Here is a 12,965-nt window from a genome sequence, read left to right on the forward strand (position 1 = left end):
TGCTTTACTATCACTGCCGGTCAAACTCCTGCAATCACTTCCTTTTACTCTTAAAGAACGCAGTCTTGATCTTTAATTTACAATATCTGAACTGCATTTCCTTTCTGTCCTCGTGTTTGTGAGTCACACTGCCCTCTACTTCAAGGCCACAAAATGTCAACATACAATTTCATATTTTCAAACCTCTAACTAACGATTAGTTTCATTATTAATTATTTTCCCTCTCATTTCAGAAGTTTGAAAAATATTTGGGTTCTTTTTTTTTTTTTTTTTAACCATTCGTACTTCCAAATTTATTGATGAATTCTTGTGCCATGCAGAAACATATGGATTTTTTTTCAAATGTGTTTTTGAGGGCAGGATCCAAATATGTTTTATGTATTTATCACTCATATATTTTTGTTCTAGTATGCAAACATGGACGTGGAAAAAGCCATGTCAAGGACAGTGTTGGTAGACTGTTGCTGAACACTAGAGGGATGTTCCAGAGGCCAAATAGAGGTGAAAATCACACACGGGTACATTTTTAGAAGTGATTTTGGGATTATTTTAAATCTGACATCAGCCTTATTTATGACAAAGTAATATAAGAGTTTGTCACTTAATAAGTAAGAAATCTAAAAACGGGTTCAGCGTGAAAAGTAGATTATGGTCTGTGTGCCAAGTTTAAGACAGTTGATGATTATTATGTCAATCAACATAAAGTTTTCAGCTCCAAACATTTTAACAAAAGGAAGTTGTTTAGAAAGCAGCTGATATTTTGAGTTCTCTTAGGCAGAGCCAGGAAGTTACACTCTAAGTCCTCACTGGTAATTAGAAGTAGTTCCATGCATAATTTTATTTTACAAAGTCCCGTGATGCTTATTGGAACCGTCATTCACGAGTGAGCTGCCACTCTGAATAAACCTGGAAACAACTCGGAGCAGTACATCTGTAACACGGAGTCTACGTCATTGGGGCATCACTGGGGCTAAAGAGACATCTGCGAGAGAGAGAAAGGACACTCGTTTCTGGCTTTGGCACATTCACCAGTCTGTGAGGCCACCACTGCCCTGTAAAAATTAGCATACAGCTGATGTTCTGCCCCGAGGGTGAAAAGAGTTGGCTAAAGGACCCCGCAGACTGCATTGCTCCACTCCCTCATTGTCCTCTTCATGTGAACTCCGTATGTCCCCCTAGTGGCAGGTGCCACACGGTGACCTCTGACCCGGCATGCCTCTTCGGTGGGTGAGGATGAAGCGACATTGTTCACAGCGAGGCAGTTGTCTAGACTGTTTGGCCGCGGGATAAAAAAAAGAAAACAACGAGAGAGCTCATTAAGTAGGTACAAACCTACAGTGACGAGTATTCTCATTCACACAGACAAGAACATACTGGAATAAAAATCTTCCCGGTGTACAAGAATTTGGACCTCAGGTGCATTCATTGTCATTGAAAGAGGAATTTCAGTAACAAGTTGTAAAGTTATCTAAAAGGATGAAAAACACGTCACCAATGTCAAATGTCTTCAGCTCAATTAAACTCTTTTGGACCGCCAGAGCTGTCAGCCATTTTTGCAAGTAGACCTTTAGACAAAAAAAATAAATAATCCTCAACCCGCCAATTATCCTTCTGTAAATTTAACATGAGACATCTGACATCCTAACAGTCACAGCACACGAGCAAAGACTTACACAACCTGCTTGTAAAATCAATAACTTGGACTTCAAAAATAAAAACCACAGCACAAAAGATCATTAAATAACGCTCTATTTATTTAGTTTTTAAAATAGTTTCTTTTTGTTCTACAGACATAATTTCAAGGAAGTCAGGGACTTGCAGAAGCAACAAAATAAACACATTTTTTTTGTTGTTAATTTAAAATACTGACAGTAAAATAGAATAAAAATAAGATAAGAGCAAGGCTGAATTACTGGTAATGAGGATAATATCTGACTTGAGGTTAAAAAGATGCCACCAAACATGCTATGTGCAACCATAGTCGAGCATCGCTGCCCTGTTTTCTACCACACCTCTATCACTAAAGACATGAGCAATGTCTTACTAACGTTTCATAATAATCCCACGGAACAATAGCAAAACTGGATTTTGCAAGCAGAAGTGATCTGGTAAAGAATTCTTACAGTGGTAGCTGCAAATATTGGAAAGAACTGGCCAAAGGAAAACAGAAAATATAATGGAACAATATCTTGAATTTTGAAACAAAATTCATGTTGCTTTTTTTTCCCCACAACAAATGCGCTGACTTCCAAATTAAAAGTTTAGACTTACAGAGCAAATTTTTTTAAGAATAAACATCAGGGAAATGAAACAAACCGAGAACATAAATTCCATTTAGACTTTGGTTTAGTTGTTTATATTTAGGATTTTCCCTTTCTGTGACCAGCAGAAGTTAAATAACATTTCTTGAATTCTCAAAGCATCACTTAGGAAAGTTATTCAATAGAACAAAATGAAATGTTAAAATAGTGTGTAAAGTTGTTGATAAAAATTCACCAGCATGGCTGCAGTACTGCATGACAACAAAATAAGACTGCAGGGAAGGCGCGCGAGCGGCCCTGAGGATCAGGGTGAAAACGGTTCATACAGTAAATGTCTTATCTAGAAACGCCCCACATGTGGGCACAAACTCAACACCACTTTTACTCTTTTTATACGTGTGCTAAATTCACATCTATTAATAAAATATTTATTGTTGAGATAGCAAAATCCGCTGCTTTGTAAGGTAAAAGAATAAGCTTTATACCATTCTGAAAGAAAATAGTGCACAATTCAAGGCATTCAGGCCATCTTGCTTTGCACGATTCAATGGAAGATACATTTCCTCGGTTATTATAAAGGGGTCCCCAGAGTTTTAAAGGAGTCTGCATTTATTTAGGATAAGCATGCAAACAAGAAGTCCACCCAGTCAGCACTGCAAGCTCATACATTCATCGATATCGACTGTACGTCACCTGGGACACTCGCACTCACAAATGTGGCTTCCTACCCATCTCAGCAAAAGAAATATTTTCTATTGCCAAAACACCACCAGCACCATCTGCAGTAGTGCTGCGGTGGAAATGAGCCACGTCTCGTAGTGGGTTTGTGACACGTGTTTTCATCAGAGTCAGACTTTAAACAGTGGTTTTTTTTTTATTCATTAAAAAAAAAAAAAGGGAGAACATTTTGTTGTCTAATAGTAACAAAACCTGTGAATTTAAATCAAAGAGACATTTTGGGAAACGCGTTCATTTGCATTCTGGTGAAGAGTTAATAACATGGAAAGGTTGACGCCATCTTTCATGTCTTCTATGTTGAACATTTAGCTACAGCCGCTTAGCTTAGCACCAAGACATGGAGGCGAGGTGGGGGGGGGGGAACAGTGAACCTGTCTCTGTCCAACTGTTTGACCAGGGACTGACTTTACCTGGTCAAGAAACAGACCAGCTGACAACCCCCCCCCCAAAAAAAACAACTATGAATGTTGTTCTAATTAGGGAGCTAGTAGATGGATTTTGTTACCTTAGCTCTTTCTCTGTTTCTTGTCTTAAACTAAGCTAACCAGCAATATTCTTAACAGACAGATTATATCAATCTTCTCATTTAACTCTCCGTAAAATGTGACTCAATTTCCCAAAATATCTAATGATTGCTTAAAGATAAACCAAACCCCTTCCTGACAGTAACAGAGCCGAGGCTGTGCCCGTGCTGGACACGGTAGAGCAAAGCAAACTATAAATGCAGACGGATCTAACTGTGAATCCAGTGGTGAGACCTTTGAAAAAACTAAATCCCAAAGTAAACTTTGCCATCTATCTATGGTCAACTGTACAGTGGAAAGTGTACCAGCTGCCGTTTTGTCTTGACCGCAGGTGACTGCAGATAAAAATGCCAAATCCTGACTGAAAATATCCCATTCAAAGTCTGTAGTGAAGCAGGTCAACAGCCATGTCGTGATACTGTCCCGCTCTGAAGCAGCAACTCGGACGTTTTCACTATACAGCTTGCAAGCACACAACACAAAACGTCTACCTACATCCGTTATTGAGGGGTAACTGAGGTATTAAATGAAGGGGGAGAGGATATTGCTATCATTAACAGTTAAATCACTCTTGTACATCTCCACCTGCACTTGAAGTGCTGTGCCATTTTATTACAACTAAACGATCGGGGGAATCACGTTGGTAGAATGGCTTTGATATATGATTGTTCAACAGTGAGTCAAAAACAAAGAGTGCTCGGGAACAGGAAGAGTCCACGAGCGATTACAGGCGAGGCCGCAACTCTAGAGAGGATTTCAGCCTTTAAACATGGAGCCGAGGCAAGGTGGACGAGCAGGGGTGAGGGGGAGAAAACAAAGGAGTCTTCAGTGTACAAGTTGTTTAAAGAAGGTATTTGTGTCCGGCGTCCTCGTCCAGCGTGAGATCCACCACTTCAGGAGGGGACACCCAGATGGGCTGAGGGGAAACAGTAGTCCAGAGCTGGGATTGATTTGTGCTGTTTAACTGCTCCACTGAGTTTTCCTTCCAGGAGGACAAACTCTTTATCACCCCTCCACATGGATGGGAGCATCTGGATTTGAAAAGGGAAAAACATTAAAAAGTTGAATTCCGGCAGGGAGAGAGGAGCAGGAAAAGTAAAAATGTTTACATCTTTCCCCCACTGAAAGTCTTTACCGTGCTTTTTCTTGCACTCCGACTATTTCCACCTCGCTGTCGGAGGAAGCGATGTTAATCTGGCCCTTGTGCTGAGAACCCTCCTTGTGCGACAGCTCTGCCTCCACGTGGCCTGAAACAAACGAGAGGAACACAGTCACACATTGTGAGGAGGACGGGAGCAGTCGAGAGCTTCAGGCCTCGCCGACACATGAAGACTGCAGCTGCTTTGACACAGACAGAAACAAAACAATGATGAATCTGACACTCGTGTTTGAAAAGCTCGTCTGGACAGCATGGAGTGACACGTTAGATGGTGGACTTTATATTTTGACAATGTCGGCTAGTTAGTCATCAAAGGTCAATTCTTTTGTCTCGATGCAAAGCAGCGAGACTCTTTGTAGCGAGCCGGCGGCGTGTGGAATGAAGAGTACTTCAAGGGCGTCTTGCCGAGATAAATAAGAGCGTTTCCCCACATAGCACCTTCTTATTGGTGTGACCCATGCCTTTTAAATGTCCTGCCGTCACTGACAGGAGTGGAAAGTAGCAGTTTGGATATACCGGGTTTGTAACTGACCTGCGATAGAGCTCAGAGCTCTTATACACCCAGAGTGAGATGCCATATCCTGGCCTCTGTGTGTTTTTAGCTCATGCTTTATCACCGTGGGCCGGACTGTCTCCACACTCATACTCTCCTGGTAAGAATCAGTGTCTGAAATATCATAGTGACCCACTACTGGAGGCCCGTCTGCAGAAAACAAAGAAAACACTTCATTATTCAAATCATGGCTGGTAATAGTGGGACTGGACGCTGCATCCGAAGTCCTGCCAGTTGCAGCATTTACAACATACACAAGGAAACACACCCCATTTTCCCAGATGGAAAGGTTTATATTGATTGTAAAGTCAATTATTTGGTGTAATAAGTTTAGTAACATGAACTGTGGAAGTGGTTATCATCAGTTTTTTAAAGCTACACTGATGAGGCTTTTACATTAGACGTGTGGTTGTGTTTGCAGTTTATTAATGAACCTTTTGCAGCAGCAGATTTTTATTTTTCTTTCCATTTATTGCTTTTAAAATAACAGCCATTCACATAAAAACTACACTAAAATACAGTCATTACAAAACACTTCAAAATAATGTTACTCAGTGAATGAAATGTAGTGGGATAATAAAAAGCCAAACGACAGAGGAGTAAACGGTGGAAGAGCGGGAACACGTATCTTTGTTCTACCCTGTAAAAGGAGTCCCTGGGAGTGAGAGAGACACACACACACACACACACACACACACACACACACACACACACACACACACACACAGCTATCCAGACATATGTGTGGGTGTGTGAGGGGGTTCGTCTGGACTGCATGTACTAGGAGAGAACACTGCCTATCAATAGCTGATTGGGCTGTAATAGGCACGTACCAGGGTTACCAGGGAAACCCAGCACTCGCCAATGTAAAGGCCATAGAAAGAGGACTCGTGTAAACCAGGATAGTCTCTTTGGTAAACATTGGACTGTCCTTAGTGTTGTTGTTTTTTAATGCACAGTTTTGATTGTATGCAACAGGCTCTCTTTACTGATGATTTAAAGGTAAATTTTCAGTCTGAACAAATGCTGATGTTGGATCCATTTAAATCCAAATGGCAAAAATGAATTATGCACCGTGAAACAAAAACAACAATATTCACACAATTTGAAAGTAAAACCCATTAGGCCAGAAGAAAACAACTAAATAGATCAAACGTCCTGCTGTCATTCACCATTTATCAGCATAAGCAAAGCTATACCTTGCACACATGCTGCTGATGAAAACTAATTTGGCCTTGCACATTCTATATACTAATATAATCACATGCAAACAGGTGGGGAGACGATGCATTCAGCTTTCGGTTCTCTAAAACTGACAGTCGTAGGGCTACACATACACATACGGAAAACACTTTAACATCCTAACTATAAATATGATTGGGCCAAAGACTCCTTCATCAATGTCTGTGATGTTTCATAGTGTTAAGAACTGTGACACTAATGCTCATCTTGAATCAGTGAAAGTAGTTTGAGGAGATGGTTGAGGAGGAGTGATTTGCTCCCCTCAAAGACCACAGGATCTGAACCAGAGAAAGGCCACTTGATCAACCAGATCAGTCCGTTTTTTTTGTTTGTTAAGAAAAATCAGTAAACATTGCCATGCACCAAACTGCAGCTGTGTCACTGCTGTGTATTTGTTAGTTTGATGCCTGGGTTTTCAGTTTAAAGTCAAGCTGCGATCACGCAGTGCCTCGTGAGGCACAGGCCAAGCTGGCAGACCAGTGCAAATAAAATAGAAATCAAAATCAAAATCAACTAGACTAATATGCGAGTGAAGATTTGAGGCTCGTCATTGCAGCTAACAGCCACAACAAAGAAACCGATGCCTTATCCATGTCTATAATCTATACATAGGCTACTAAAATTAAACACGGGGAGTTATTTTATTCCCCCCCTCACTAGTTTCTTGTTACTGCACAAAGGCAGCTATAGCAGCAAATGTAACAGAAAGGCCAATATTAAAAAAATGTAAACACATCTAATCTAAATATGATGTTAAAAAGCAAGAAATCCTGTGGGTTAGTATATTGCGTTTATATCTATAGGCAAATCTATGTTTAAATGTTCTGCTGTTCGTAAAGCTATGCCACCAAAATAAAGGTTGTCACAAGATTTTCCTGAACCATTTCCATGCAGAGTGCAAACAGTTCAGGAGAAAGAGGGCTAATGTAGAGTGTTCAACCTGATTCCAATAGAAATAGCACTAAAATGCTTCATCCGTCATTTCCCAGCATGAGTTCAAGAATGACAAGGCACATGCTATTATGCAGCAGCACCCCACCTAGCACTGTGATGATGGCTGCTCCGGTGCGGTAATGCACGCTCTGTTTGAATGTAATGGTCAGCTACTTTGTGTGAGTGTGTACAGCTGGTAAACAAAAACAAACAAGCCATACAGTAAGAGATACAATAAGAGCCCTGACTCAACAGTCTATTGAGACGTGTCCTGTGTCCGTGTCACAGACGCTGCAGAAATCAAACAGGTGAGTTGAAGTACTCTGAATGTTAAATCTCACAGTGATTCAGTGCGAGCAGACGCATGGAGCCTCAGGTCTGCACGGAGTCGAGTTCAAATGAGCAGCTCAGGCCCGGCTGCTGTTGTTGGTGTATCTGTTTGGGGACCTCACATCATTTACCTATTAATACCCACTGCCATGCTTTCGGCATCAACTAGTACTACACTTGGTGAGATCAAGGTATGTAACTGCGAAGAAGTGAAATCTAAACATTCAAGAGACCAGGGTCTGGAACGCCTAGATTTCCATTCTGAGTGACAGCTTCGGGGAGGATGTTGTTGTTGTTGTTTATAGGGGTGGGGGTGAGACTGTTGTTCTCCCGTGCCAACATGTAGTTGGCCATGGTCTCTGCAGACTCTGACGATGGCAAAAAAGAACTGGGAGGGGAAGGCCGCGCCCCCTGGGAGGGATGCTGCTGCCCCTCTAGGGCGTCACTTGAGCGTTTGGACGAATCGTTGTCCGAGTCGAGGTGGGCAAGCTTTTCCATCCAGACGCGGAAGCGCTCCTCAGTCTGGCGCTGCATCACAGCAAAGCGCGTCATGGCCTCCTCCAGAACACTGCCGATGCCGTTCCTGTCCCACGAACCGCTGTCCAGCAGCCCATGAATCTGGGCTCCCACTCTGGATCTCTCCGATGCACGTCTGAAGCCAGCTTTAAAGACATTGAGGCCAAGCCATAAGAAAATACAGTAGCACGTTCATGCTTCGGAGGTGGACTTTTGTATTAAAGAGAAAATGACAGTTTTGTTTTTGGTTACGTGCAGATCGACTCTTTCATGCTGATGGACTACATCATGCAGTTGTAGCACTCAAATCTGTGTGTGGGATGTAAAAATGGTTGAAAACACTTCATGTACTACAGATCCCTAAAGGAGGAAAACTGGATGTCTGGGGTGACTGATTCAGTTTGAAGAAATGTGTGAGACTTTGAGGTAAACACACCTATCTGAGGCAAATTAGATCCAAATCTACGGCACAAGAGCAACAAATATGTTAAACTATGTTTGCTACGAGGGGAAAATATGAGGTACAGTTAACAGCAGCCAGAATACTGCTATAACGTAGTTAAAGAAAAAACATTGGTAAACATACCAAGAGACCTCCACAATAATTTAACAAACAAAAGCATTAAATGGAAAAGAAAAGCTGCCGACCAGGAACGACCCAACTGGTTATATTCTTTAAAAAAAAAAAAAAAAAAAAACCAAAACACAATCACAATGAAAAGCTTAGCCTAAAATAAACAAAGTGACTTCCAGCAGCAGCGGCAGACACGTAAATACAAACCTGCTACCTCAACTCACCCAAGAGATTTCTACAACGACTTAAGAGAACACACACAGAATTTATTCCTATTCGACACATCTGTGCCCCAGTTAAGTTCACAGCATAGAGCCATCCTCAGTCAAAGGTGTGCACAGTATGCATTAACCTTTTCCAGTGGATGACACAAGAGCTACCGGACTCTTCAAAGGTGCTACAGAATCCATTAGAGAAGAGAACCTCCTGATTGCAATTCCATAAAGATTCACTGCCTCCCGTGTGGGCAGAGTGAAGTGCATGATGGGTCAGGACCTAAAGAATATTCAAAAGCTTGTAGGCACATTTGGTAAGGACAAACCCCCCCCCCCCCGCAGGATATACTAAATGCCTAGCAGGACAACTTGAGGACAGATCTAGACATTCAGTAAACCCCCCCCTAAAGAGAAAAGATTGTAATAAATATTAGCATTTTTAAGTAGTCTAATAAAATGGCACATTTAATATGATTTGAAGTCTTAACTCATGTAATATTTCTACTCCACGCCAACCCTGAACGGGAGCTGCAGAGTGTTTGCAGCTCCGACTAACAGTGAGGTCTATTTACAGCAAAGGCTGAGGATACAAATAGCTTACTTGTTAAATAGCAGAATCACACTATAGGTTAGATTACCACAACTGTTTTATCACTCCATGAGTTGAAGAATGTCAACAGCACTTCAGGAGCATGCGAACGATGAGACAAACTTATAACAAAACTTAATACTGTATTACAACAAGTGACCGGGCGTAGGCCCTCTACACATACAGTCGATATATCTGAACAGACAAGGTGAATGAATATAGATGATGAATGAGAAAAGAACTAAAAACAACAGAAAATGATCGATAAAACAAACATAAACAAAGCAGTTTTGTATTGATTTGATATCACAGAGTCTTTGTACAGCTCCATTAAATGTTCTTATATCAAGTTAACAATTTGGTTTAGGTTGCCTGAAAATTTTAAGTCATGCCGGCAGCCTCTTATTGTTTAAGTGTGCATCCAATGATTGCGGTATATTATAGGCCTGTATTTATTCTATTACAATGTGATACAGTGTTTTATGTGGCATATCTAAGTGGCTGCTCCTGTTACCGTGGACAGTGGAGGTAGAAGTGCTGTGCTTTAAGAATGTGTTGTGAACACTGGATTGTTACCTGGAATATCTGTCTTGATTGTCTTGCTACCTCCTGATGTGTTGTCGTCCTCGTAGTCGGAGGAGCTGGTGCTGGAGTCGCATGTGAGCTCGCTGTCACTCGTACTGCTGTCCTGCAGCAGGTTGTACTTCTTCCGTGCTGCTGCCTCTCGTTTTTGCCTCAGCAGACGCATACGCTCCTTGTGCTTCTGGCTCCTGTGACCTTTCACTTTTGCCAGCTTGCCATTGGTTTGTTTTTCCTGCCCCCCTGCTGCGACCATGGTGGGCTGGCAGCGGTTCTTCTTTGCAGCCATTGCGTTGGGAGGCATCTCGCTCTCCGAGCGTGACCGCCGAGACTTCCTCCCGCCCGAAGCCGTGGCAGATGTTTGCTTTCCTGCTGCTTGCCCAGGATCATTTGCAGCCTCCATGCCGCCCTCTTCCTCGTCTCCTACGGGAGGAGCGGCACGTTCTTCCCCTGAGGAGAGTGTGTCTGAGTCAGCTAGGTGGCCGCTGGATGAAGGGGAGAGCATGCAGGGGTTTGAGGAGTCACTCTCATAGATATGATGAGATGCAGGCTTGTCACTCCCTGTAGAGGCATTCTGGGACTCTGGGGAGTCTCTGCGGAGCTCCTTCATCAGGCAGGGCATGGAGAGGAGACTCTGCTCACCCTCTGTCTGCAAGGGGCTGTCTAGCTCCTTTTCCCTCGTGGGTGAGCTGGTACTGGTGGTGGTGGTGGTCTCCGTTTTCAGATGCTCATCCTGATCTCCTTGGACAGAAGCCGTGGCTGATTGTGTTTCATCAAGGCACTCTGGGGGGCACTCAGCATCCACAAATTCCTCTGCCTTCTCTGAATCAGCCATCTTCATGCTAGTTGAGCCCAGAGCCCAAAGGTCCAACAAACATGGACCGATGTGCCTGGACAGGAACACACCTGCTGGAGGAAATACATCAGGAAAAGAATTACATCACTAACTCCAATCAACAGTTTAAAATTGTGCAATTTGTACACGTGTCCTCTGGATGTCGGTAAGCAGGGGAATAGGATCTAAATGTTCACGATGGGAAGAATTATTCCTAAACCGTGCTGGCAACGTGGTTTTACCGCAACTGAGAGGTTCATATTAAAAAGATGAACACAAATTTTGAGCACTAAATTGTTTAGAATCAAACATAAGCTCTTTACCATTAGTTTTCATTTGGATATGTTTAAGACAGCTGTTAAATGCAGTGCTCATTCAGAGTTTCACTAAACCTGTTTCAGAGGTGGGAGGAGTAATCGGTTCTCGGTAAAACTGGCAATACCACTATGAAAAAAAAAAAAAAAAAAAAAAATCCAATTACAAATAAAAACCCTACATTGAAAATCCTACTCGAGTTTTACGCCACAAAATTACACAATTTAGAGCGTTGTGCTCGTTACACGTGAATTATTTGGGATATCGACATGCACATGACAGGAGTATTTAAACGAGAGCTAATTTCAAACTCATGATACTATCTGATATCATTTTTTTTTTTTTTTATGTATAACAATATTGATCTGAGAAGTAATTCGCTGGGAAATGAATGCCATGGAGTCAAAGCCCACGATTCCCCTTCAAGATGTAGTGGAATTAGAGTATAAAGTAGAAGAATTTAAAGTCCAAAATTGCCCTATAAATTATCATTAAAGTAAAAGTACTTAATTACATCCCACCACTGGCCTATTTGCTTTTACACACGCAGACCTCCGGTTCAACTAGATGTGTTAACACTGATGACTTTACACACATATAAATACTCATTTTCAGTTTTTTTATTGTTGTTGTTTTTGTTTAGTTTGTTCTGGGTTATTTCACGATAACTTAATTGGTCCCACACTAGAAAGAATATATAATCGTATTAATAAATCACCAGAATTTCCTTTACACGGTAAATGAACGAGATTAATCTATTTTTTTTTAAATTATTATTTTTTTAAAAACACATCTCACACACACAGATTATAAAAAAAACATGAAGTTCAACCAGATTTAAAAAAAAAATAAAAATAAAAAGGTGTTTCGCCTGAGACAAGACTTTAGCTGAGGCTAACACCTCTTTTAGCTGCGTAGCGAGGCTCAACCTCGGTCACAAACCTCAAACGCTCTTCAACACAAGTCAGGGGGGGCAAATATTCAGCTTGCGGGACGGCTGCCTTCGTAATAGTCTATAAATGGACGCGGTATCTATCCGGGCAAGAGTCGGAGCAGGCAGGATAATGTCGGCGGCTAACGGCAAAAAAAAAAAAAACTTAGCATCTAAAAATCGGCTCCGCTCGTTTCAACTCACCGCAGCGTTTAGTTATATTCTTCTTTTCCCAGCGTCAGACTTTTCGACATCTTCGGTAATTTGTCGCCTCTCTTTTACTTCTTTTTACAACTTGATAAGAATTTGAACGTGTTTTTTTGTTTGTTTGTTTTTTTTGTTTTGGCGCAGTCCGCTCGCACCTTTTGCGAGATGCGTTAGCCGTTAGCATTTAGCTGGTGTGTTTATTTTAAAATGTCTCCAATCGAGCTGTCGTTTCACAAAAGCTGCGTGCGACACTTCCGGTTGGTTCATTGCAGTCGAGCGCCCTCCCTGGGTCGGTTGTCGGTACTGCAAGGTGGAGAAATAAGTACAGAGCGGTTCAGGGCTTGTTTTCCATCCAGTTTGGTGTCAAATGAAACAGGCGTTATTATGAAAGACTGAAAGACTATTTTGGTCCCTTAGTTTCTTTTTCAAAAAACGAGATGAGTGTCCACTTTTCATTTCTAAAC

The 12,965-nt window shown here is 41.8% G+C and overlaps 1 protein-coding gene across 5 annotated transcripts; it reads right to left on the reverse strand.

The window, feature by feature from the left end:
• Positions 1–1,733: 1,733 nt before the first annotated feature.
• On the reverse strand, positions 1,734–12,740 carry ark2n (arkadia (rnf111) N-terminal like PKA signaling regulator 2n). 5 transcript variants are annotated; one of them, XM_069169633.1, is made up of 4 exons: positions 12,499–12,737; positions 10,211–11,119; positions 4,659–4,770; positions 1,734–4,554 (listed from the first exon to the last, which is right to left on the reverse strand). In XM_069169633.1, exons 2-4 carry the CDS (start codon positions 11,052–11,054, stop codon positions 4,365–4,367), a joined length of 1,146 nt encoding a protein of 381 aa, XP_069025734.1. In that variant the 5' UTR covers positions 11,055–11,119; positions 12,499–12,737; the 3' UTR covers positions 1,734–4,364. The 5 variants fall into 5 exon arrangements, with proteins under 5 accessions (XP_069025734.1, XP_069025742.1, XP_069025712.1 ...); XM_069169641.1 differs by lacking the exon at positions 12,499–12,737 and adding an exon at positions 5,215–5,385 and having other exon boundaries at positions 10,211–11,117; XM_069169611.1 differs by lacking the exons at positions 1,734–4,554; positions 4,659–4,770 and adding an exon at positions 5,580–8,402 and having other exon boundaries at positions 12,499–12,740.
• Positions 12,741–12,965: the final 225 nt, after the last annotated feature.

This window comes from Embiotoca jacksoni, unplaced genomic scaffold (genome assembly GCF_022577435.1).
Source record: "Embiotoca jacksoni isolate LCO1_2020_lvr unplaced genomic scaffold, fEmbJac1.0.p SCAF_10, whole genome shotgun sequence".
Taxonomy (NCBI): Eukaryota; Metazoa; Chordata; class Actinopteri; family Embiotocidae; genus Embiotoca; species Embiotoca jacksoni.

What these genes read in the sequence shown, in the direction of transcription:
- ark2n (XM_069169641.1), bottom strand. Translation starts at nt 11,054, where the DNA reads ATGAAGATGGCTGATTCAGAGAAGGCAGAGGAATTTGTGGATGCTGAG. An exon ending in AATCAAGACAGATATTCCAG is followed by an intron (nt 5,386 to 10,210) that starts GTAACAATCCAG and finishes TGTTTTCTGCAG; the next exon opens with ACGGGCCTCCAGTAGTGGGT. An exon ending in GGAGTGCAAGAAAAAGCACG is followed by an intron (nt 4,555 to 4,658) that starts GTAAAGACTTTC and finishes TTTCAAATCCAG; the next exon opens with ATGCTCCCATCCATGTGGAG.